Below are 26,046 nucleotides of genomic sequence, written 5' to 3' on the forward strand. Positions count from 1 at the left end.
AAGTGGATGATGGCAGGAACCACCGAAATAAACAGAACTTTTAAAAGTAACTTTCGTGGAAAAAGTTAGTTTACGTGTATGTATTATACAACTGCGTATTTTATTTCCCAATCATGAATAAAGTCAGAATTTTATTAGTTTTTTCTTTTTAATTTAACATTCCCATGAAAGAGTAAGAATCCCAGCCTGACAGAGTATAAACAACGTAAAACTGGCTAGTACCAACATTACGGAATTTAAGGCAGGATTTTCTGCACTGCAGTTGCATGTACAGCATGTACATAAAGTCTGGTAACATTTTGCTTAATTTATTGCGTAAAGACTACAAATGACTTGTGTATAATCATTTTGAAAAATGTCTCGAAGTTTATATGCAGATCACTTAACTTCCCACAGATTCGATATGGCAGATGTCCTCTCAGCATCAAACTTTCCCAGGATATTCTGTAGACACAAACTAGCAATTGTTACAAAATTTTCATGTCAAGCGTACCGTTTCCCTGCTCGGTACTACCTTCTGGTAACTTGGAATTTCCATTGAACATCTGTAGCATGTTTGCTTTTGTCGTGTCGGAACACACAGAAAGCCCTCTCAGCATTGGTGGTTGCCATTTTTGGGACTGTTGCCAACTGGCGGAAATACGAGCTTTGGTTGAAGATAAAAACCATTTGACATGATGGCATGCATAGAAAAGCTATAACATTTGAGGGGCTTTCTGCATTGAATTAAAGAAAGCGTTACCAAACTTTACGTACAGGTTGTATTTTACTTCACAACTAGGTCTGAGTGATCAGAAATAGACACTACATAATATAAACAATGAATTTTTTTAAAAAAAGAAATGGACAGCTTACACCTGCTGTGCTAACCACTCTGCCACAGAGGTCAGCAAGACGTTAAGAAAATCACCCATAAAGCAGATTAAACATGGAAAACTATTAAATATTACCATCACACCACTCAAAGACCCAATACAAATACATACAGCAAAACATTTAGTAATGGACACCTCTAAATAACTGGTTTTTTTTATTGCCTGGCTGAAATATACGGGGTACAGAAATAAATCACTTCTGAATTATGGACAGCATGATAAAAAAAAATACAAATTCCTTGAATTCAGAGGCAACAGTTTTGCAACAATGGGAAAAATATCTATTATTGCGCAGTAGTTGCAATGGTTGGTGGCAACCAGCCACTTTTACATGTTTATTGTACTACAAGCTTATCTAATTCTTGCACCTCATTGTTTTAAAAGTGCATACTAATTGTATCTTGCGAAGTGTTTGGCACATGTTATGCTCATAAACAAACGCAATAAACTCTCAATGAAAAAGTCAATATCATAAATTTCTACAAAAAGATAAGTGCTCGGAACACAGTTGTATAGATTGTGTTGGAAAAAATCAAGCCTGGGACATTCTAAGAAACAAAAACTTTATCCTTAAATTGTGGCCTGAATGAAAACTGTTCTGGTAAACACATTTCAGAGATCCCAACTTAACTTTTGAATTCCTTCTAGTGCTTGTAGAAAAAGATGATTATTTCAATCTTGATCTATCCATAATTGTTAACAGAATAATTTGTAAAATTATAAGTACATTCTGGAGAAATATGTAAATGTTTTGTGCAGAAATAGATATTTTATAGCACCCTATTTTTTTTTTTTTTTTATCCAAATAGCAGAAATGTTTATGTTACCCATTGATGTCCACTACAGAGAAGTTCCACTGAATAACTATATCAACTAAAAAAGTAAATGCTCACCTGTTAACAACGGACTTGAAGGACTCGCAAAATAGTTGTGTAAATCTGCTGCGAATTTCGGATCCAACATCATTGTGAAGGTTTCCTCCTCCTCCTCGTTGGTACCACCACTGCTAACTTTATCAGAGGTCATATCTTCAGCATGCTCTTCGTAAACATCCTCTTCCATTGGCCGTACACCATCATCTTCAGCTACATTAATTTGTCGTGCACCATCGCCTTCAGCCTCATTCACTTTCTTCAATCTTGCTTCTTTTCTCGATGCAATGGAATCATTTACACTTATTGCACCTTCGAGTTCCTTTTTCAACTGTATAGACCATCCTGACTGGACCCTTTTAAATTTCCGAGATTTACAACCAATACTGTCTGTTATGTCCAAAGAATTTTCGTCTACATTGTCATAGTCTAGGTTGTTTGCTCTATTGTCATCTTCGGTGATATCCTCAACACGTCCTTCAGAGTCCGAATCATTCTTGGAGTCTTCGTTCAAGGTTCTTTTATAGCCATGCCCATCTGAATCTAACAAAATGTCAGCTGCCCAATTCACATTCTGCTGACACTTGTTATATAAGTCAGCAAGGTCCTCCTGTGCTATGTGCGGGAACATGATCTGAAGCTCTGATAATGAACCACCATCTGTACCTTCGAGCATGTCTTCGGTCATGGAACTCTTATCGAGCTTCAGCACAGTAGAAAACTTTTCCACTGGCTTTGCTTCAACGTTTTCGCATATGTTCCGACTACGAGTAGCTAGGATTTTAGTGCCTTTGTCTAATTCTAACTCAGAAAAATTGTCATTTGCAAGTAAAAAGTCTCGATGACTTGTAACAGTGCCAGATTCTTTAAGAAGGAATTTATCAGGTGTTATCAACCAGCAACTTTGATGTCCATGATTGCACAACAATGGATTGACGGGTCCCGGTGCATCAGAGCTTTTTGCAACTTCTTGTTTGTCAACAAATAACTGCCGTTGAGGTCTTGGACATTTGCGTTCCTCTTTTCTCGGCGATTCAACATCTATGCTATCCCAAGCTACTTGACCTGCCACTGAATCCCATGCAGGAACTTCCTCAATTATTTCTTCTTCTGCCTCCGTTCCTGACATGGACTTAAACACATCCAGCCTATCCTCCTGTTCCTTCTTTGGTCTACTCAGTTCTCTTGAAGGTTTGGGAATCGAATTCTCTCCTGTGTTAACTGTCTCCACATTTCCATCGCTTTCTCCATTCCAGCTACCTCCTTTCTCCCAAAGTTCCAGTAATTTTGCATTATAATTTGTGCCTAATAAAGAATCCGCATTACGTTGTACTGAAAATGGAGATGGTACAAATGAGTTACATTCATCCTTGGAATTGGTCAAGGGTCCAGTTTCATCTGCCTTCTCATCATCATCACTTTCTCTTATGTCCGCACTACTGGATGCATCACTCGCTGTATCAACACTACATTTATCTTTCTCTACACATAATGCAGTAGCATAAACTATTTCATTCTTTTCTAACTGAACATCCTCCTCATTGTTAGTGTTTTGTATAGGTTCTCCCACATTTGCAGCAGTCTCGCTTTTTGAAAGATCATCATCATCACCTACCATTAAATTCTCTGTGGAAACTGTTGCTGTTCCATCTTTCCCTCGATGATGATCATCTTCCTTATTTGTAACAACTATTCCATCTTCTACTTTCTGTACGGAATCTACATCAATTGTGGAAGGCTTTCCTTCAACTACTTCTTCAGAATTTGATGCACTCTCTTCGTTTATCACCAAACCTTCTAACTTGTCTAACAGTCTTGACAGGAAAATATCATCAGCTGTAATCTGTTCCGTCACAGAAAGAGTCTTAATTCCTACGTTACCAATGTGCAACACATTTTCTGTTACATTTGCTGCAGAATCCAGCAATGCATTTTCTATATTTTCCCCTACTGCTCCCCTATCAGTCCATGTATTATCTTCTGGAGCACATTCTGGAAGGAGAATTCCGGAACTTTTCATTGCTTCCTCTATACTCTCACGTTTTGCAAACAAACCAGTTTCAGTTGCACCTTCAAAATCTATCAGATCAAACTTTTCGACACCGCAACATGGATCCTCAGTAGATTGTGTCGTCAATTTTTTCAAAGCACTTAAATGATCATCGCTTTTCTCTTTGTATTCGGTCAATGAACTACACAAAGGTTCATTGCTGTTACTGAACCAAGCTGCTTCTAAGGCAATAGAATTTTGTCCCATGTCTGAGTGTGGTAACTGATCTTCCCCATCTTTCACAGTCACCTCATTATTTTCGCTTTCTCCAACAATGCCACCAGCATCTTTCTTTTCGATTTCTGCAATTATCTCATTATTTCTGTTTTTCAAGCTCTTTTCTGTGAACTGAAGTTTGTCCTTCATCTCTAAATCATTATCCATTACAGGGGTATCTGGGAAATTTTCCATGCACTGCTTTTTAGCTAAAAATTCTGTGACCTGAATCTGCAAGCTTTCTTTCTGATTTGCCAATTGCTTTATTTCAACACCTTCTTGGATATTCTCTGAACCATTCTGTTGTGCTGTTTCAGAACTGTCTAGGATGATTTCTTTTAAGTTGTTCTTCATACTTTCTATGATCTTCAAATTATTACATATGCTGATTTCTAGTTTTGCAAAATCTTCTGCAGAAATGGCTGAAGAGCCAGGTGGACAAATTTCCGAGACAGATACCGATGATTCTGAGCATATGTTAGTTAATTCTTTTATGGAAATATTCCGTGCCTCAAGAGATTGCATCCCTTGTTCCTCAATATTTATATCCTTTGAGTGTATTTCACTTGCATTACCAATGCTGTTATCTTGCTCAGTGTTTGCATCTTTGCAAGTTTCCATTTCCATATTAACTTCTGCTGGTACCTCTTTTCCTTCACTTACATAAGTGATACATTCTTTAGGTTTCGTAGTTGCTTCAGCACAACTGTTATCAACATGTGTACTACTGCAAGCCTCAGTATTTTCGTTCGTAAAGATAATTCCTTCTAACATACAAGTATATAAGGACTTTGGCAGAGTGTACTTTCCACTTGGAGCACTTTCATTAACCTTTTCTTCACCTTCACTGTCTTCACTGATATATATCAGATTTCCTACATTGTCCTCAATGCTTTCACCTTTAACTTCCTCAGAGACTTTTTCAGTGTCTGAATTTTCATCTTGAAGGGATTCCGTCCTACTTACTTCATCCACAGACTCACTTTCAGAGTCACTGCTTGAACTGCACTCAGAGACAATTTCCCAATTCTCTTCAGGAAGATCCTCTGAGCTCACAGATTCTTCTTCCACTGACCGAACATTCGCATCAACTTGTAATTCTGGAGGTGATACCCACGGTAAGGAAGAAACATGTGCATGCATTACAATCCTATCTTTGCTTGAATGATGATCAGAATCTTTTCCAACAGCTTGCAAAGCAGCACGGAACAGCGAGCTCATGTTTTTCTCGCTTGCGTTGTCATTTCTATCTAGATGCGAAGTTTGCGATTTCTGCTGCTTATTGGCAAACTTAATCGAAGTAGTCTTTGTAGGTTGCTTCAGATTCATCTGCTTCAATAACTTATTTGCTGACAAGTTAGTTTCATATCTTTCTAGCATTTCTTGTATTTTGTTTCTACCTACACCATGTATATTTCGTTGCGCAAGCTCCCTTGCGTTAAACTTCCACTTTGTGTTTGGTTCCACCACTTCAACCCTGTACCCTGCATTGACGGCCATTGCTGCATATGGCCTCATCTCCCACGCTTGAGTATTAGTATTGTCAATGATAATAGGTGTGACTCCTTGCTTAAGTGCTTTCTGTGCACGTTTTTTGTTCCACTCGTGTGCCTCGGGAATCTGCTTAGGGTTGTATTGGTATGTGCCGTTTCTCTTCTCAAAGAAATGGTCCGTGCTGAGCACTACCCCTTGCGATTTCAATTCTTCCGACAAGTAAGTCTTGCCACTACCTGGAACGCCTCTCACGAGAATAAGAATTTTCACTCCTTCCTCAATGTATTTTCTTGCTTTGTCCAAAGGTGACACTTCTTCATTCTTAGTTTTCTTCTTGTCACTTGATAATTTTCTCCGGTTAATGTGTAAAGCATCTTGCAAGATACTCTCGGGAACGGTATCAGTGACGCTCCTGTTTGAGGTCTTCTTCGCAAAACTTGCTCCCTTATAAGTAGAGGCTTTCAACGGAGGTTCCGAAGAAGTTCTTCGTGGTTGATTTTGCAGTATGTTAGACAAAACATATGCACCACCACCTGTGTTTCCTTTAGCAAATGATGGTCGTTCGAAGGAGAAAGGAGTAAATGGAGAATTCACAACTTGGCAGTCATTTTCTTCTTCAACGATGACATCTGCATCATCATCTTCCATTACATTACTGCCACATCTAACCGGAAATCCACTCATCCCAGTCTCTCTCGCGCTCTGCAGAGCCTCTGAAAAGTGATTCTCAGAGCCAGCCTTTTTCCACGATTCTGCACTTTTACTCCTGTTCTTTGGATGCTGATTCATGTTATTTGATTCTGCATACCCTTGTTGGAAGTTTGGTCCATCCTTGTACTGTTTTGGTTGGTTGCCTTTTGAATTCGGGAAATATTTCACACTGGCTCCTCCATTACCTGGTGGAGTTGGCATGCCAGACTTGAGAGCCTGTTGAGAATTCCAAGGATTCTTGGACTCTCCTTTGTGAGAAGGAAATTTCTCAGGTTCACAGCCACCGTTATCCTCAAGCCTTCCCTTGGTGGTAGGTTGCTTAGGTTTGGGTTGGCTTTGATCATTATCTGTGAGTGCAAGGAGCTTTTCAACGGTGGTGTCCACTAAAAAAATTAAAAAGAAACACATTAGAACAATCATACTCATGTAACATAATTATTATAAGTATTCACTCAGATAAGCAGGAGAACTTATAGGAAGATTTCGCACCAAAGTGTCACTTGGGAATTAATCTACCAATAGCAATGTTTCAAGCTGTAGTTCCATGACATGCTACATAGTGTGCATTTGATTGGTAGGTCCTCAATATAAAGTCTCCCTTGGTTACTTAATTTGAAATAAAAATATAAACAAGATTCTATAAATCAGCTAAAAACTATTTTCCATGAGGAAAGAATTTCGTATTACATGGTTTGTCCAATACGTATCAGGGCTGAAGTCATAAAAATAAATTTATTGAAGATATATGTACAGTGTGTTAATATTCTTCAAAATATGACCATCCTGCATCAATTCACCACTGCCAGCACTTTTTCCAATCTTCATACGCCCCTGGAAGTCGACAACCACAAGGCTGTTGAGGCACCCTGTCGAAGCTGCTTCGACCACCTCAATCGTCCCAAAACGATGTCCTTTCAGGTTTCTTTTGATCCGAGGGAACAAAAAGAAGTCGGGAAAAGCCATATCTAGAATGTAGGGTGCTTGCAGCAGCATTTGGCCAGTGCCTCCCTCACAATTAGCTACGTGTCACTTGGCGCATTGTCGTGATGCAGCAGTCAGGAATCGGCGATCTCCCTTCAGATGCAAATCATCGATCACAATTGACTGCACAGTGCATTTCAGTCAATTTAACTCCTGTGCTATGAAACGAACACTTACCGGCGATGACTGTTCAGAAGTTCTTGCACTTTGGCCACATTTTCAGTGTTTCGGAATGATGTCGGACGTCCAGCACGTTGTTAGTCTTTGACGTCTTCCCGGCCATCTTTGAATTTTTTATGCCACTCAAAAACACGAGTTCTGCAAATGGCTTCATCCTTGTAACCCTCTGTAGCAGATTTGTTCAGATTAACGAAAAATTTGATAGCACAACGCTGCTCGGTGTATCGCTGCACCTTGACTCTCGATACGAGCACTAAACACACTTTCACTTCAGGCACGACTTACACAGTCCAAAGACTTGGAGGCAACTGAGTTCGGTGTCCTAGGTCACGCGACATCCTGCGACACTGATCCCACCCACAGAGACCACCCTCCACCCCTTCTCATTGGTTGGACAAAATCAATCCCGATACTTATTAGGCAAACCTTGTATTTTGTCTTTACCCAATATACACAGCTTAACCCTTAAGTAGGTGTGAGGGGGTAAATTTGACCCGCAGGTAGGATTTTTTTAATACCCATGCACTTGTTGGTTGGCCACACTGCTAGCTTTTCTAGTAGCTTCCTAAAAAATAAGGCTGATTCAAACATCAACATCACTTCCATCCGTGTGTGAAATGCTGCAGCAAGGTGAAGCTATTCCAAAGCAGTGTTGCCACATGAAGGGAAATTTGGAGCTAATTTTAAGTGAAAAGGGAAATTCGATGAAAAATAGCAAATTTTCAGGGAAATTTTAAGACAAACTCAACATTAATTATATTAAACATTATAAGAGATTCCAGTTTTGAAAATTAGAACTTTTTTTTTTTTTTATTTTGTCATATACTTTGTTGTGAGAGGAAGGATTGAATTTGAGTTGATCCACATCTGGCTACTGTTTGGTCATTGACCATTCACCCTTATGTTCCAGTTTTGGGAGTGGGAGTCCAAGGGTATTGTTTATGTAAAGCTTTCCGCGGTTCTCTGAATTTTGCCTCAAGCCTACACGTGGAAACAATAAAGTTCTCTTTGTCGCAAATTATTTTTACTTGTCCTCAATGGACACTGGGTTATTCGTCCTGTGTGAGTGTTTGGTGGAAGGGTGCCCGTCTTGGACGATGGAAGAACAAGGGAAGCAAAGGAAACAATGTGCAACTCCAGAATATATTAGAAAACGTCGTGGAGAATTATCGGAAGATAAAAAAACACCGTGGAAACAAGTTAAAACATTCTGTGCGGAGTGGCAAGAAGTGACCAACAATACTTCTCAGATTCAATGGATTAAATTTTAATAAAAAACTTGCTGTGTTTTAGAAGTTTCCACCTAATTTATGAAATTTTCCAGAATGGAACATTTGCTCAGGTATGTACTATACATTTTTTTAATAAAACGTGTATACCCATGCACCGAACTTAAAAATTTCGATGGGGAGGCAAAAATGAGATTTTCCACTCAAACTCTTTATTTCTGCACCTTACTAGAACCACAGACAAATTTGTCTGTGCTATTAGAACAGCATTTTGTGTAGAATATTTTTCATTTTCTTCTGATGGTGTGATGAAGACAAGGGGCATTGGCCTCCCTAAATTCAATCTCTGTTTGTGTGTTTTGCTTTTTACTGATGAAAATCTTCAGTTGCAAACTTTAACATAGTTTTAGCTTTCATCTCAAAATGAAAAAATTGACTTGGTTTAGCAATAAAATCTAAATCTTCCGAAAGAAACATTTAAAAGTTATTGATTTTATTGTTTATTGATTTGGTTTATTTTACTTTGCTTTTATGCCACTTTTGGCTAATTGCGAAGATAGGGGGGGGGGGGAAGTGACGATATGATGAAATTTATGAACGGACACTCACAAACAGCCATGTCCAGGCACGGATTCGAACCCGGGACCCCTGGCATCATAGCATTTAAAAGTTAAACATTTTATACATACGAACATGGGACAACGATAATATTTGATTATTATTATTAGCTATAATTATTAATATTAATAATAATAAATCTTTAGATGAAGGGAAAAATTGGCAAAAAAGGGAAATTTTACCCCTTGCAAAGGGAAATTGTGCTTACATATTGTGGCAACACTGTTCCAAAGTTGCTGAGGGTCATGCCTGGTAACGTGTGTGATTTCTTGTTGTCCAGTTACTTTAAACTTTAGCTTGCTGTGATTCTTGAGTAAAATATTTTAGCAGCTTTTACTTGCTCAAGGGGTGGGTGATCAGATTTTAAAGTGGATGTTTCTTTTCTTATATCTTATTTTCAAAGAAATAATTCAAAAACATGTAGTATAGAGACAGCATGAGCATATATGGTGGATGTTGAAGGACATTTCATACGAGAGCGACACTAGTTCATCTGAAATGTTTCGAGATGAAAAATGGGTCTGGTCAAAGCAAACTATTGTAGGTGGCAGCACCCCTGTTGTGTCCCAATGCTTTTGATGGGCATTTGTACTCCCATTTAAGTACGTTAGAAATTATGCTTCTGAATGTGCTGTTATTACATTAAGTTGCAAGTTTAATTTCATCTTAACCTCAGAAATTAGGACTGAACATGATAGTTGAATAAACTGTATAAGTAAGATTTTCGAATAGACGATTGTTAACAATAGAAAAGATACCGGAACTCAAAAAAGGCTTGAATTTTTGCCATAGCGTGTGAACCATTGCTCATGGTGAGTTCAGGCAGATGGCACTCTCAAGCGGCAACCTTCAGAAACCCAGTGTTGCCTGCTACGCTCAATAGTAGCCCGGTTAGAGCCACCAAAGTAAACACATGCAGTAACCTCTCATCGCGTTCGCTTCACAGTGAAGATGAAAGACCTAGAGGAGCAGCGGGTCTATGTGAAATTTTGCTTTATACTGGGAAAATATTTTAGTGAAACATGGCAAATGCTTCAGCAAGCCTTTGGGAAGGACTGTATGAGCCAATTGCAGTGTCATGAGTGGTTTCAGCATTTGAAAGAGAGCACAACATTGATACAAGATCCAGACGACCTTTGACATGAGTCAATCAAACATGAAGTTTTTTTACTTTTGTTTTACTGGCAAGATATAGTGCATCATGAATTTATTCCTCCTTGTTAGACTGTGAACACGGAGCTATATGTAGAAGTTTTAAGGCATTTGAAGGATGCTGTGCGCAGAAAAACTCCTGAGCTGTGGAAAAACAAGAGCTGGGTGTTTCACCATGACAATGTGCAAAGTCACACATCACTGCATGTTGGCCAGTTTTTGACTGCTCATGGGATAACTGTCGTGCTCACCCACCTTACTCTCCAGACTTGGCCCCAGCGGATTATTTTCTGTTTCCATAGTTGAAAAACCTTGAAAGGACATCATTTTGAACGTATAGACAAAATTCTCCAGGAGGCATCCGAACAGTGGCAGAAACGATGCAGCACTGCATTGCAAGCATGGGGGACTGCTTCAAAGGGGACAAGCATACGTAATGTTGTAAATGTGGTAATAAAGTTTGTATTGCCAAAGTCTGGTCTTTTTTTTGAACAGCCCATGTTGAATCTGTAAATCTAAGGGTTCAGCATGCAGACAGAACATATTATTATGGTTTTAATAGTGAAAGGGTTAAATAAAGTAGCAACCATCATACAATAACTTGCAAATTTCGAGAAATGTTACTCACAATTGTAGTTACACTGATGTGCAACAGTTTGGATTATTTCCGGATCAAGGACATCCATGAACATCTCAAACAGGGGTAACTGCATATCCATGCTACTACTTTTGCCCTTTCCCCTCCCCTTTTGTGGCACACTCCTTGTAGGCCCTCCTCCACGTTGGTGTTGTGCTGGATTTCTTGTAGGTCCTCCACCATGTTGGGGTTGTGTTGGATTTCTTGTGGGTCCTCCACCAATTTGGGGTTGTGGTGGATTTCTTGTAGGCCCACCATTTTGGGGCTGTGGTGGATTTCTTGTAGGTCCTCCACCATGTTGGGAACCTCTATTCCCACCTCTGTTTCCTCGATGTCCTCGACCACCTCCTCGGTGAACAAAATTTTGCTGTCTTCTGTTGCTCCCTGACATTGTGTTTTTTTCCATTAGTTACCTACAATTTGGTACATCTGAAAGAATAAAGTTGCAAACAATTATTACTTGCAAAATACAGGGTAATTCATAAACAGGGTGTCTAAAATTTTGTAAAAACAAAATTCCTGGACTTTTCTAGCTTTTCCAGACCAATTCATGTATGTATTTAAATATGTGTGCAAGAAGGTCACACTTTAGCTAAACACCACACTTAACCAAGCTTTTAGAATATTCACTTCACATACTAAAATTAATAAGAAGATTGAAAACTGAACAGAAACTGACTGTTGGATAGAGGCACTAGGGGTGAGAGTTTACATATTACTTAACACATATCGACTAATGGCAAACAAAGAATTATTTTTTACTTTAAAAAATCATAACAATTATTGCATAAATAATGTATAATTAGAGTAACATTTAGTAACATACGTATTAATCCTACCGAAACACAAACCCGAAAATTGCAACAAGAAAGTGGTAAATGTGAATAGCCACTTACAGTAGTAGATTTCTACATGAAAATAGTTCAAAACATGACCTTTTCCTAGAGTATTTAATATGCAATTATTTACTGTAACTGCTGGTAATACTCAATGTACCAAATTGAAGTATAGGTTGCCTACAACAAATTTTAAATTTCTTGCTTGTCCTCTTTTTATGTTCAAAAAATTACTTTTAAAGTACTACTTCAAAAATGTTGATTTGCCCAGAAAAATAGTCAACTTCCCCGACATTTCCATAATTTTGTAGGATTTCTAGGTTTTCCAGACTAGTAGACACCCTGATAATTTCTTCCAGGGTTTCCCAACTCACTAAAACAGACTCAACAGAGAGAAGCATATCACTAGATGTGAAAACTCACTAAGTTTTAATGAACCTAAAAGGAACATTCTATTCCTCCAATGAAAAACTATTTTTGCGGCAGTTTCCTCAGTCCAAGGTAGAAAATGGTGCATTAAATAGCATTAGTTCCTCCACCCCTGTCTACTTAAGGATCAGATTTCTAGCCAGCAGGCAATTTGTATTATGTTCCCCACCAGGCACGTATTCCAGGAATTCCTTTCGAGGGGGGGGGAGCTAAACACCAATTTTTAAGGGGTATACTAGATAAAACCTCACAATTGTATGTTTAAGGGCAGTGTAGAAATTGGGTCCCTAAATGGGGGGGGGGGGGCAAGGAAACAAGGAAAGTTTACTTTCTCTTGGTAGACAAGGAAAGTTTATTTTCTCTTGGTAGACAAGACATGTATCGGCACCAAACAAAGGAAGTCTTCTAGAATACAGCTGGATCGCAAAACAATTAATGCACAGTGAAAACCCTTACGTTCCAAACACATCTAATGTTTCGTCTTCCAATATGATCAAATGCTTCTCATCTATCTCCAGTGACGTGCCCAAGGGAGGGTTGGTGGGGTCATAACCCCATTTGACCCAGTATTCCTTAAAAACAGAACATCAAAGACAGGAAAAGATGGCAAAATGAAGACTGGCCACCGAAAATAGTATGGGTAACCCCTCTCCCTTCCAAAAATCCTTAGCATGCCACTCTTTATCTTGGACACATTATTTAAAATCAACTCACCAGAAGTTTATATCATTTCGCATTGGAGACTGAAGGTTTGGATATTATCCTTTAGGGTGCTATCGCCTGCCTTCACACATAACCCTTAACAAAGCCCTAATTTTCCCTCCTTGTGCCTTGGATTTTTAACACTTAGGAAGATTTCAGACCGAAAGGACACATGATCCATGTTGTTTGGAATGAGCCAATCAACAGCAATGTTTCAGACCATAGCGACTATCTCTATTAGTAGGCCACTGTCATCATCACCTCGAAATGGTAGCTCTTGCTGACTACAGAAGAAATATTTCTCCTCAACCGGTGGGATGCCCCTCAGTTTTTTTCTTTATCCTTTATTTTCTGTGCTTCATTACTATCCCGGCAACATCTTACTACTTGACATACACAGGTCATGTAGGCTACTATGTAGACATTTTAACGAAAAATCAGTCAAAGTCAAGTGTGGCGCAGTGGGAAGAGCCCTGATTCGGGTCCTTGTGAAGCCTGCAATTTCCGCTAAAATGTCTACATATGCAACATCTTCTTGCTTTCTTTTCTCGACATTCATAAAAAAATGCGGCTGTACCTTTACGATAGTTAAATGTTTGAATGTGAGTCAAACCCAGTAGGCTTAAACAAAAGTATTTTTTTTATGCCATGAATTTCTCGGATTGCATACAGGAAATTTTGTCCCGGCACAATTAAATCATCACTTAAAACTTTGATTTTCAGTTGATCTGTGCAGCTTATTTCTTTTTTAATAAACTGCTCCAATACCACTTTCTGACTTTAGAGAGTCAGCGAGTCATGTGGGTTGACTCCGCTTTCACTCGCCGTTCTCTGAGGGTAAAGTTTACCTGCCTTTTACTCCCAGTTTACCCGGCATTTCTGTTGGTGCAACAGATAATCAGCCGATTCGTGGCTTTAGTTTACTCTTACTCGCGACTAAATTGATGGTGAAAATGGGCATAAATGCTTTAAATACCTTATCACGTAAAATGTGAGCCTCACATGAAAATCTGCAAAAACTTGTGTCCCAGCTTACGGGAAGCCAAGAATGCCTTCCTGTATAAGCTACATTTCAAATCATTTTTTTCCCCACTAAATACTACTTAGCAAGACTTTTAACTGTGTTAATTAGTTTATCCAGGCATTGAACTTACATCCACAACAGTTTTCAGCATTCTAAAGAACTTCCTACTACTCCGATAAAAATTTTAAAAAAATCATTAAACATTTGGTAACGTACCAAATCATATGTTGTCATGGGTGCCAATTGTCAGCATACTGGAGAAAGACCAAAGGGACTAAAGGCCAGTGGAAAAGAAGGTGGGGGTGCAGATTCCTGTACAGTTGCACTCTTTTACATACAAAGCATGTTGCTTTACTTTGGGGAAATATGTTTCAACAAGTGTGTAATTTTTGCATCAAGAGTGCCACATGTATTAGGCAACATTCAGGTTATTTTTTTATTAATTTGGTGTGGTTGCACTTGTAAACGTCCTTGTACTTCAGTGTACATTACCGAATGAAAGTGACCTCGGCTTGCGTTACTGACCTGACTGAAATGTCTGATACGTGAGCCCTTAGCTTATGCAGCATTATTTGAATACTAAGAGCCCTAAACCTTACTGCCTAACCTAATTACGAAACCCCTTTGCATCACACACACATAGATGGCAGCATCAGTCTGTAACCAAGATGGCAGTAAACGAATGGCTGCTTGCAAGAGAAGAATCATGTAGAAGTACACGAAAGTGAAAAACCATTCTCAAGGAAAAATGCAGTAAGTAATCAATAAAACTCTGAAGTATGTGTTAATTAATCAAACCATGAAAAAAATGGAGCGATTTTACAATACCGGGAATTTCTCCATTTTGTTTGAAATTCGGCATACTCACCAAATTAGGGCTCCTAATCACGAATCTGAAGTTAAAATTTGGCGCTCACGTGTCAAACTTGCAAAATAAGAGGGTCAGTCATCACAACCAACAATGCACAATTGCTCATTATTTATCGCAAGATTTTCCATTTCGAATACTTAAAGAACGAAATATATATATATTCCTGATATTACTACGACCCTAAAATTTCACGCGCCAATGGTTCGTGGGGCTAGCGCCAATGGACCGAGGGGCTAGCCATAATTCAGGAATTTCTATACGTGAGCGCCAAATTTTAAGTGCAGATTCGTGATTAGGAGACCCAAATTAGTAAGTATCCGAAATTTCAAACAAATTGGAGAAATTCCCTGTATTGTTAAATTATACCAAAAAAATGCCTGTGCACCATGATGAAATCAGGGTACTAGTTTACTATCCTTCGGAGAGATTTCTTCATTTCTACAGAAGAAACTACCTACCGTAATAAGTTCCTGTAGTATTGTCTAACATCGGGAAGGTGTTATGTGTGAAATTCAGGTAAGTTTTCCATATCCTGGAAACGGATTTCTTCAAATTTAAAAGTTTGGGGCTCATTTGGAGGTAGGCGACTCCGGACAATTTCTAACATGCTTTTAACAGGGAGTCTATAGAAAAAGCTGGGGAGCCGGAGTGGAGCGGAGGCAGGGCCACGTTAGCGGTTGGGGCGGTAGATCAAGTACCCCAGGGGCAGAGCCCGGAATCGGTGGGTGGGAAATTTGAGTCAAAAATTTCAAACAAAAATATTTTTTTGGTTTAAATTTTGCACCGATTCTGGGATGGATAGCACCAAAAACCATTCACGGAATGTTCCACAAAGCAGATAGGTAAGTACGAATGTCAAAAATTGACGAAACTCAGAAGTTATAGGTGTCCGTAGGAACCGAAATCAGAATTAAACAATCGGAACTTGGACCGACATGAGTTTTAAATCCCTCATACCTAGTTTTGTTTCTTCCTTACATGCTATTCGAGCTATTAAATCTCTAACTATATGTAGGGTTGCCAGATTTCTAAAATAAAAAAAAATATGGACATACAAATTATATAGGCATGGATATAGTTAAATTTATTTTTAATAACATTTTTAAACATTACAAAATCAATTACGGTTTAAAGCATTGTGGTAATCCCTAATTATTTACATTTTGACAAAATATATTAATATTTGAGTGAACTCTTGGCATCCTTTAAGAGGGCAATGCATTACCATAAAATTCAGAACATGACTTATTCTTTTGGTATGATTGCACAATAGAGAATGTGCAATCATAGTTAAAATTTTGTTCTCAAAACAATGCGATACAGCTTTTAAAAAAAAAAATCTCAACTTACATCAGCTTTTTTCACGATTTACAGACGTGACCCCCGCATTTTAACAAGAGATTCGTGCTTAGAAGGCCAAATTTAGTTAGTATGCAAAATATTAACGAAATTGGAGATATTCTCTATATTCTGCACTCGCTCCATTATTTTTCTTGGCTAAATATGGGACAAATGGGCATCCCAAGAACATTTTCCAGGATACCGGGACATTACTTTAAAAAGGGGACAATCCCATATATACGGGACTTCTGGCAAACCTAACTATATACCTGTGGACAGTGCTACTTCCAATGGATTTTACTCTTACCCCATCTTAAATGATTCACCCACACGTCTTTTCTAGTAGGTAGTACGGTAAGAATTTATAATATAAAGAGTATCTCCAATTTTGTTAATATTTGGTATACTAACTAATTTTGGCCTTGTAATCACGAATCTGTTGTTAAAATGCAGAGGCCACGTGTTCAAATTGTACATTCATGTGTATAAGTTGTAAAATAACGTTATTTAATGCAATCATCCTCCGGAAAAATGGCATCTTACGCAGTTAGTAAACATTGCTTGTGCTACAAAACTAACATTAATTTAATGTATGTGCGGTAACAGTAGTATGTATAAGTCGGAGACGGATTTCTTAAAAATTTACAGGAGAAAAGACGAGAAAGTACTTACGGAATTGTGTTCTTGAGGACTTTCTGAAGCCGGAGATATTTTTTTTATATAATCGTGCTACCTATTTTGCCTGCAAATAAGGTATTTTTCATAAATCATGCATCTCCGTTGTGCGATAGCTCGTGCCGCCATTACCGTCGACTACGTGAATCAAATGTTTCGTGCGTTTGGTTATGTAACCCCCTCACAGTGTAGCAACCACGCAGAAGTTTGACAAGATGACGTTTGAGCAGGGTTTTTTTTTTTTTTCAATAAAAGGTAAGACTCTAGTTTACGTCCTTTTCCTAATGAATACGTGTCATATATCGTTGGAAAGCTTATTTTATAAGGAATTCAACAACGTAAATCCCAAAGCGAGCAAAAATTTCCTGGAATAAATCGAGAAAAACCGATGTTGTCCGGATATGCGCAATTGAACGTACTGAGGTATTTTTCAGATGACGAAGCACATATTTAGGGGTGAAATGAGTGCTAATGGAACCTAACCTAACAGGCCTAACCTAACCTCGTAGGCATACCTCGACCCCGTGAATGGATAGTGGGGCTATCGTGAACAGAAAGTGTAAAAAGAAAAAGGTACTTACCCGAAGAGATGCCGGGTGCCGCACCACGATCGCGCACCGCGAATGCAAAGAAGCAATCACCATGCAGATAAGGACGTAAAGTAGAGTCTAGCCTCAATTTTCGCCTAAAAACCTTTTGTGAATTGTTTGTGCGGCATTTATCGGTTCATAAGTTTGGAAACACTGCACATCAGCTGACGATACTGCACATCAGCTGACGATAGACAACGTGAGTCAAGATTTGCCCGCCGAATTAGCAACGACCAATAAATGATTATAATGTTAAAAGTAACGTGTTTTTCATGGAAAAAACTTATGGCCAGCTTGAAAAATCTTCCGGTTTGCATATGAGGTAAGTAGCAATGATTTTTATTTGAAAACAACCGAGTTTTATGTGTCTCCGGCTTATACTACTGTTACCGTATGGGCTCATTGGCAAGCAAACCATTCACTGATATCACCACGAACCATATCCAGTAAGGCTAGGTTAAAAAGCATAATTAAAATTTTGTTCGTAACACAATGCAAGCAAACCATTCACTGATATCCCCACGAACAATTTCCGGTAAGGTTAGGTTAGGTTAGGCAAGCATAGTTATAATTTAGTTCGTAAAACAATGCAGATACAGCTCTAAAAAACGTAACCAAAATCCCCTTATTTCGGCTTTTTTTCCAATTTGCACACGTGACACCCGTATTTTAACAATAGATTCGTGATTCCAAGGCCAAAATTAGGTAGCATACCAAATATTAACAAAATTGGAGATACTCTCTATATTACAAATTCGCTCCGGTAGTACTACTATAAATAAAATAGCAATTCCCTACACTTATTGTTTGTGGGTGCCTATATACGCTTAAACGGGAAAAAACCGACACTCAATCTAACGACACCCGATTTACGATATTGTCATTTGCAAAACGAAGGTCGTAAGTACTTACATAGGTTTCATATCTAATAGTGGACCTACAACATCACTGCGTGATTAAAGAAATCTGTACAATCAGTTTAACTTTACATGACTGTTATTTTTTACAAACGAACACATTCTTTGACTTCAACACTATCAAAGAGCCATCAGATTAGAATGCAACACGTCACGATTTCATATACAAAACATTTCACTATGCGTGCGCCGAATCCGAAAATATTTGGCCTTGGCACGCAAGTTGATAGTCTTTTGTTCAACTGCTGCCATCTGTTATCGAAGCGGCTGAAGAAACAGAAAAAAAGTTATGAAGAAAAGTGAGCTACGGTGAGCTACTTTTAAAAATGCATTTTTTCCTTCCATATGACACTCTTCTGTAGAAATCTGTCTGAAGGATAGTAAACTAGTACAGTAGGATCCATGAGTATTACCGTTCAAATTGTCCCTCACAGTGGCGCAGGAACATTTTTCATTTGGGGGGTTACAAAATTGAGCCTCCCATATATATATAAACACAAATACTACTGCACCTAGAAATACATTTCGGGGGTCCAACCAAGTGTTGCAATAATAATAATAATTATTATTATTATAATAATTATATTATATTGTATTATGAAAGAATTAAGAAAGATTACCAAATTAAACTGTCAAATAGATTTGATGTTTTGCAGAATTTAAATGATGATGAAAATATAAATGAAACAGACGTAAATAAGAATTGGGAGCACATACGTAATGCAATAGAATCAGCAGCTATAGAAAGTATAGGATACCATAAACCGAGAAAAAGTAAGCCATGGTTTGATAATGAATGTCATAATCTAATAGAAATAAGAAATCAGGCTAGACTTAGGTGGTTAAATAACTCTGATGATACAAATCTAAACAATTATAATAGAATAAAGCGAGAAGTTAACCGCACATTTAGAAGTAAAAAAAGAGATTACTTGAAAAGCAAAATTAACGAAATTGAAACAAACAGCAAAAATAAAAATATCAGAGATTTATATAAAGGTGTAAATGAGTTTAGAAAGGGGTGGCAACCTAAAGTAAACTTGATAAAAGATAAAGACGGTGATTTTCTAGCTGACCCAAGCGATATTCTAAATAGATGGAAGAACTACTTTAATGACCTTTTAAATGTCCATGTAGGAGATAAATCAGAAGTAAATGAAGTCCACACAGCAGAACCTTTAGTTCCACAACCTAACTTGACTGAAGTTAAAGATGCTATTAAAAGGCTAAAGAATAACAAAGCACCTGGCATTGATTTAATACCAGCTGAGTTAATTAAATATGGTGGAAATTCATTAATATGTCAAATTCATAAATTAATTTGTTTAATATGGAATAAAGAAGAAATCCCTCAACAGTGGAAAGAATCCATAATTGTTCCTGTGTTTAAAAAAGGTGATAAAATGAACTGCAATAATTACCGTGGAATTTCTCTACTCTCAACAACATATAAAATATTATCCAACATTCTTTTAACAAGACTAACCCCATATGCTAATGAAATTATAGGTGATTATCAATGTGGATTTAAACGCAACAGATCAACTACAGATCAAATTTTTCACATCAGACAGACACTTGAAAAAAAGGGGGAATATAATCAAAATATCCATCAGCTATTCATTGATTAAAAAAAAGCATATGATTCGGTCAAAAGAGATAAATTATATAATATATTAGTAGAGTTTGGAATACCTAAGAAGCTTGTTAGTATGATAAAAATATGCACCAGTGAAACAGAAAGTAAAATTCGTGTGGGTATTAATATGTCTGACAAATTTACAATTCATGATGGGTTAAAACAAGGAGATGCATTATGTCCATTGCTCTTTAATTTTGCCTTAGAATATGCTGTTAGGAAGGTAAACGAAACTAAAGAAGGACTAAAATTAAATGGTGTGACTCAGTTGTTAGCATATGCAGATGATGTAGACTTACTGGGGGATGATGTGAATACAATTAAGAATAATGCTAAAATATTTTTCAAAACTGCTAACGAGATAGGTTTGGAAGTTAACAAAGAGAAAACTAAATATATGCTTACAGGCCGAAACCAAGTGTTAGGTAATAATCAAAATCTAATTATTGATAACAACTCGTTTGAACCAGTTTCCAAATTCAAATACTTAGGAGTAATATTAACAAATGAAAATTATATTAAAGAGGAAATAAAAAGTAGGCTTAATTCAGGAAATGCATGTTACTTCTCTCTTCATAAACTTTTGTCTTCTCGTTTAATATCTAAGAAACTAAAAGTTAAAATATACAAAACAGTAATTTTGCCTGTAGTATTATATGGGTGTGAAACTTGGTCCCTTACATTGAAAGAGGAACATAAATTGAGAGTATTTGAAAATAGGATCCTTAGGAAAATATTTGGACCTAAAAGGGATGAGGAGACAGGTGAGTGGAGAAGGTTACATAATTTAGAACTACATAATTTATATTCATGTCCAGACATTATTAGAATAATTAAATCAAGAAGACTTAGGTGGGCAGGCCATGTGGCAAGAATGGGAGAGGAAAGAGGAGTTTACAGGATTCTTGTTGGGAAACCTGATGGTAAGAGACCAGTAGGAATGCCAAGACGAAGATGGAGGAACAACGTCGAGATGGACCTAAGGGAAATCGGTAGGGATGGAAAAGAGTATATAGATCTTGCACAAGATAGGGACAGATGGAAGGCCTGTGTTGCTGCAGCCATGAACCTTCGGGTTTAAGAAGGCTAGAGAGTTAGTTAGTTAGTTAGTTAATTAAATTAAAATATTAATTAAATAAGTTAATTAATATTGTATTGTTGTTTTACATGAATAGGTAAAAGATAGTAAAACAATAGATATAAAAGCATATATTCATTATCTAGCTTACGTGTAGTTAAGATCGCCAAGATTTGCATAAAGACAACTGCCCTGGCAAGGAATTTAATGTCCAATAGAAAAATAATTGAATATTTATTGAATAACAAACAAGAAGTTAGATCCAATTAACGAAAAGTAAAGTTTCTGATTAATATTTTATGGATATTATCATTAGTTGTGTGCATAAATCTTTTGGAACCCTTCAAAGCCGTATGGGCCAAATTCCTTGCCTTCCAATACGTTCAGCGGAAATAACCATCGATTATACAGGGTGCGGCAGCGTTCATAGCTTATTTTGGCTTGCGTAGTACAATGACGTAATGTATGAATGCATGCCATCTCGTGCAGCATTCATGTACTAATGAGGTGCCATTTCGATTGTTAGAGTGAGATGGATCGGTGGAGTGTACAGCATCGTGCCGGCCTTTGTTGTGGAAAGTTATTTCAAGAATAATGACTCTGTAATTGCTACCCAGCGTCTATTTAGGCAACATTTCAAGCTGGGACGTCATGGGAAAGTTCCAGATAGACGGACCATTCTGAGGTGGGTTAGTGCATTTCGATTAACGGCCGCTGCGTGTAATCGTAAACCAGGAAGAAGTGAAAGAACTGTGCGGACACCAGAAGCCGTGGAAAATGTTCGTGCTGCAATATTGCGTAGCCCAAAAAAATCTGCTCGCCGACATTCGCAAAATTTGCAAATGTCAGATCGCTCATTCAGCAGAATATTGCATGAAGATCACCATTTTCACCCATGTAAGCTGCAGATTGTGCAGGAAATTAAGCCTTGCGATTGGGTTTCACGAGAAACATTCTGCTTAACATTCTCCTTCGCCAAAATCCAGAAATGTTGGACACTATCATGATGTCAGATGAAGCTCATTTCGAGTTATGTGTTTCAGTGAATAAACAGAATTTGCGTTATTGGAGTGATGTCAACCCGCATGAACTGCACATCAAGCCATTGCATAGTTCTCGTGTCACAGTGTGGTGTGGAATTGCTTCGTTTGGGATTATTGGCCCTTATTTTTTCGAGAATGACATCGGTCAGGCTGTAACTGTCACGAGTGAACGCTACCTAATTATGCTGCAAGACTTCGTTCTTCCTCAACTAGGGATGTTGAATGTGGATATGGAACAATTGTGGTTTCAATAAGATGGTGCAACCTCGCATACAGCCAGAATTTGCATGGCTTTTTTGCGACAGACATTCCCAGGAAGAGTAATTTCCCGTTTCGGTGACATCTCCTGGCCGCCACGGTCACCCGATCTGTCATGTGCCGACTTTTTCCTTTGGGGGTACCTGAAGCAAGAAGTTTTCCGAACACGTTGTGCCACCATTCCGGAGTTGAAGGACCGCATAAGAACTGCCGTCGGCAATATCCCAGGGAATATGTTACGACGAGTTATGGAAAGCTTCCAACGTCGCCTGGATGAATGCATTGTGAGGTGGGGGCATCATTTGAGAGGGGTTATATTCAAACATTAATCCACCCAATTGGACAATGACTTACACTTTATCAAATGGCATACCTTTAACTATTAATTGACATAATAACTAATAAATAAAATGCATTTACTTCCTCATGGTGTGCTATTAATATCCTACTATGAACGCTGACGCACCCTGTATAACAAATGCTAAACAATTATGTTTTGATTATTTACTTTTATTTCTTGGTAAGTCTTTCGGGGGTGTCCGGACCCCCTCCTAAATACGTCCTTGATAGTTAGGTATAATGTGAAAGCTTGGGAAATATATTTTAGAACAGCACACACGAATGTCCTAGTATTTAATGCAAAATTTGCATAACTATTTTTTCTTTGTTTTTCTTAGATTTTTTTAAACAGATTTTAAAACCAGATAATAATTCTGAAACATATAAAGCTCTAGACTTCGTTCTGGCCTTTCAATTTAACGGAACGGAAAATCAGGCGTTCGAAATGTGAAAATTGCGAACAAAGATACACCTATTCATTTTAATGCAGGTTGAGATTAAAGGGGGTGAGGAGGATCTTGAGCCAACCCAACCAGGAATAATCATCTCCCACCCACTGACTATAGAAACCACATTATGAATATATCATACTTATAGAGTTCCACTTCAGTTCAGTTCATTCTAATTTTAAATTCCCATAGCTACGCATAAAAATATCTTTAAACAATTTATGGCAGATGTGTACCACATCCAATGTCTTTTAGAAGCCATGTATTTGGTATTTACTCGGACATATGTAAGGCGTTGTAAAAAAAAAAAGAACTGAGTTGAGATAGTTCCCGATCAACTCGTAAAGAAGTCTAACTTTGAAATATTTGTGAAACATTTGACAAAGCATTTATTTGTTATATAATTAGCTGTATCTGATGACACTCTTCAAGCACTGAAAGTACTATCATTACATATGAAGGGCCAGGGGGAAAAACGATGAATGTTCATTCGAGACAATTTGCCAGGAAATGAAAAACAAAGTATTTCTTTCCATAAGAACGTTAATATATGCCAAAATAATAATGCGTTTTTCAGGCACTTATCATCGTTTCCCAATCAAGGCCGTTCTCATTCTTATAGTACAGCTTCTGAACTATCAGATGGCGTTGCGATCTCAAAATGGGCGAAAAATCGACATTCATCGTTTTCCCCCCTGGCCCTTCATATACAAAACATACTTCAGATGTCAGAGGAAGCAAGGAAAGGCATACGCTCAAAATGTTTTGTTTTTTTTCGTTTCAATCTTTGGTGGACAATATGAAGAACCGCCCAAGGTTTCCTTTCGTATGTAGTAGTATTAAATGCAGATACATGCGTGTGTTTTAAGGTGACATGTCAATTTCTCGTTTATGTGAAAAGGTAAACTTTAATGTCACAGTTAAAGATTTTCGCATCTACAAATAAAATCCAAAACACATTCCCACCTCGGCAGCCTCCGTGGCGGAGGGGTTGGCATAGGGCGCTTTGACGCCAGAGGTACCAGGTTGGACATGTGAGTGTTCATCAATTTCATGATATCATCGCTCATCCTCATCTTTGCTATTAGCCAAAAGAGGCAAAAGTGGCAGAAATGCGAAGTAAAATAAACCAAATAAATCAATCAAACATTCTCATCTCACTCAAAGACCTTGCGAATCCAATCCAAAATCTACCAATAGAACCTGCAGTGAGTTTCATTTGTCTCGTGCATTCATCTGACTAATGTAATTTTCGTAGATTGACTTTAGGGCAGGGACGTAGCTAGGTTGATCAGTTCGGGGGGGGCCAAATCTGAAATTTGTTCCTATGTAAATATTTCCAGACAGTAAAGGTAAATAACTCTGTGTGTGTAATGTACACACACACACACACACACACACACACACACACACACACACACACACACACACATATATATATATATATATATAATATTATATTACATTATAATATTGCTACATATATAGTGCATTGGTATATTAAACTACTAAGAAGTGTATATAATATACGTATATGTGAACACTGGAGGTCAATTAAAAATTAGAGTTCAACAATTTTCAGGAAGCAAATCAATTTATGTAATTACTATTAAACTATTACTTTACAGTTTTCCTTAATGTATTTTACTTTCTGCTTGTCTCAATGACAACCTCTTCTTTTTTATCGAAACTATATCCCCTGTGGAAGTGCTAAACTGATAAATTATTCTGTGTAGGATCTTTCCTATTCATTCTGGAGGATACCGGGATTTTTTTTTCACCTGTTCGAGCGGCTCCGGTGCCCACCCAGCGTCGTACGTAGTATAAAGTGGGTACATGGAGGAAACTCTGGCAGGTAATCGAGGCCAGGGACGTGGTGCTGATTGATCACATCACCTCCACCTTCGGCCATGATCAAGGAAGTGTGGAGCCCTAACTACACACCCCTATATTCTTTCATGGCATAGCGAAAAGCACAGGGGAGCACATTACTTTACTTTTTGCATTATTTGGTATCCAGTACCTCATCATTAACAAATCATATTACACACACGCACACATATACACAGTTTTTTGGGGGTAACAATTATAACTTGTTACTTATGAGAAACGCTTATATTGAAAGCGAAGCGAACAAGAAAAATATTACTAATTTCATACCTTTCATTCTTTCAAACAGGCAATAACAAATACTTTCACGAGTCATCATGTAAGTAAACTGCTACATTTTCTTCGTCCTCTTGCATCTGCCCCTCCTCCCTCCCCAAGCCCTCCTACCTCCTCACTAAAGTTATTGCTTGCTCGAAGGCAGCGAGGTCATTGGACTGTTCTGGTACTTGGCACCCTGGATAGAAGCAAAATCTAGCAGAATGAATCGAAAACAAAGGTTTACTGGGGAAGGGAAAATTTAACCGTATTTGCGTATTGCCTTACAGAAACGGTGCACTGAAACAGCAGGGGTACAATAACTCAACCCAGGGATAAGTCTTCCCTGCCATTTGAATGCCATTTCCTTCCCTTAATCCCTTAAAGCAAGAAAGACCGCTCCCTGCATTGTCAGGTTCGACACAAAGGGGTCTAGTCATACAGTGACGACCACAGATTAGAAATAGGTCTCGCAGGAACATTTTATGACGGACAGTTCAGAGTATTTGGGACGCAGTGCCGCCTTTGGTTGTCCGCAATCATCTCGCCAACATTTGTTGAACAAGCTTGTTGTATTGTCTCCATTCAAGCTTTGTGCTGGTCTTAGGGCCGCCTGTCAAGATGTTGCTTTCCTGAAGAAAGAAGATCGCGTTTTATTCTAATTTCTGGGCCTTCCCGATGGCGCAGTGGTACCG

At 38.1% G+C, this 26,046-nt stretch overlaps 1 protein-coding gene and 1 long non-coding RNA gene across 2 annotated transcripts in view; one reads left to right on the plus strand and one right to left on the minus strand.

Moving 5' to 3' along the window:
- LOC145985327 (uncharacterized) overlaps window positions 1-18,579 on the minus strand; it is a 37,911-nt gene extending 19,332 nt beyond the window's left edge. Inside the window, exons 1-3 of the mRNA XM_083119213.1 lie at window positions 18,396-18,579; window positions 11,007-11,444; window positions 1,769-6,601 (exon numbers count right to left, since the gene is read on the minus strand). Of these exons, the coding sequence (XP_082975339.1) occupies window positions 1,769-6,601; window positions 11,007-11,421 (5,248 nt within the window). The 5' untranslated portion in view covers window positions 11,422-11,444; window positions 18,396-18,579. The remainder of the gene's footprint in view (window positions 1-1,768; window positions 6,602-11,006; window positions 11,445-18,395) is intronic.
- Window positions 18,568-26,046, plus strand: part of LOC145985328 (uncharacterized) — a 70,616-nt gene continuing 63,137 nt past the window's right edge. The window contains exon 1 of the long non-coding RNA XR_014441417.1: window positions 18,568-18,699. This is a non-coding gene — a long non-coding RNA (uncharacterized LOC145985328). The remainder of the gene's footprint in view (window positions 18,700-26,046) is intronic.

The sequence above is a fragment of the Lepisma saccharinum genome, chromosome 3 (assembly GCF_977018435.1).
Source record: "Lepisma saccharinum chromosome 3, izLepSacc3.1, whole genome shotgun sequence".
NCBI lineage: Eukaryota > Metazoa > Arthropoda > Insecta > Zygentoma > Lepismatidae > Lepisma > Lepisma saccharinum.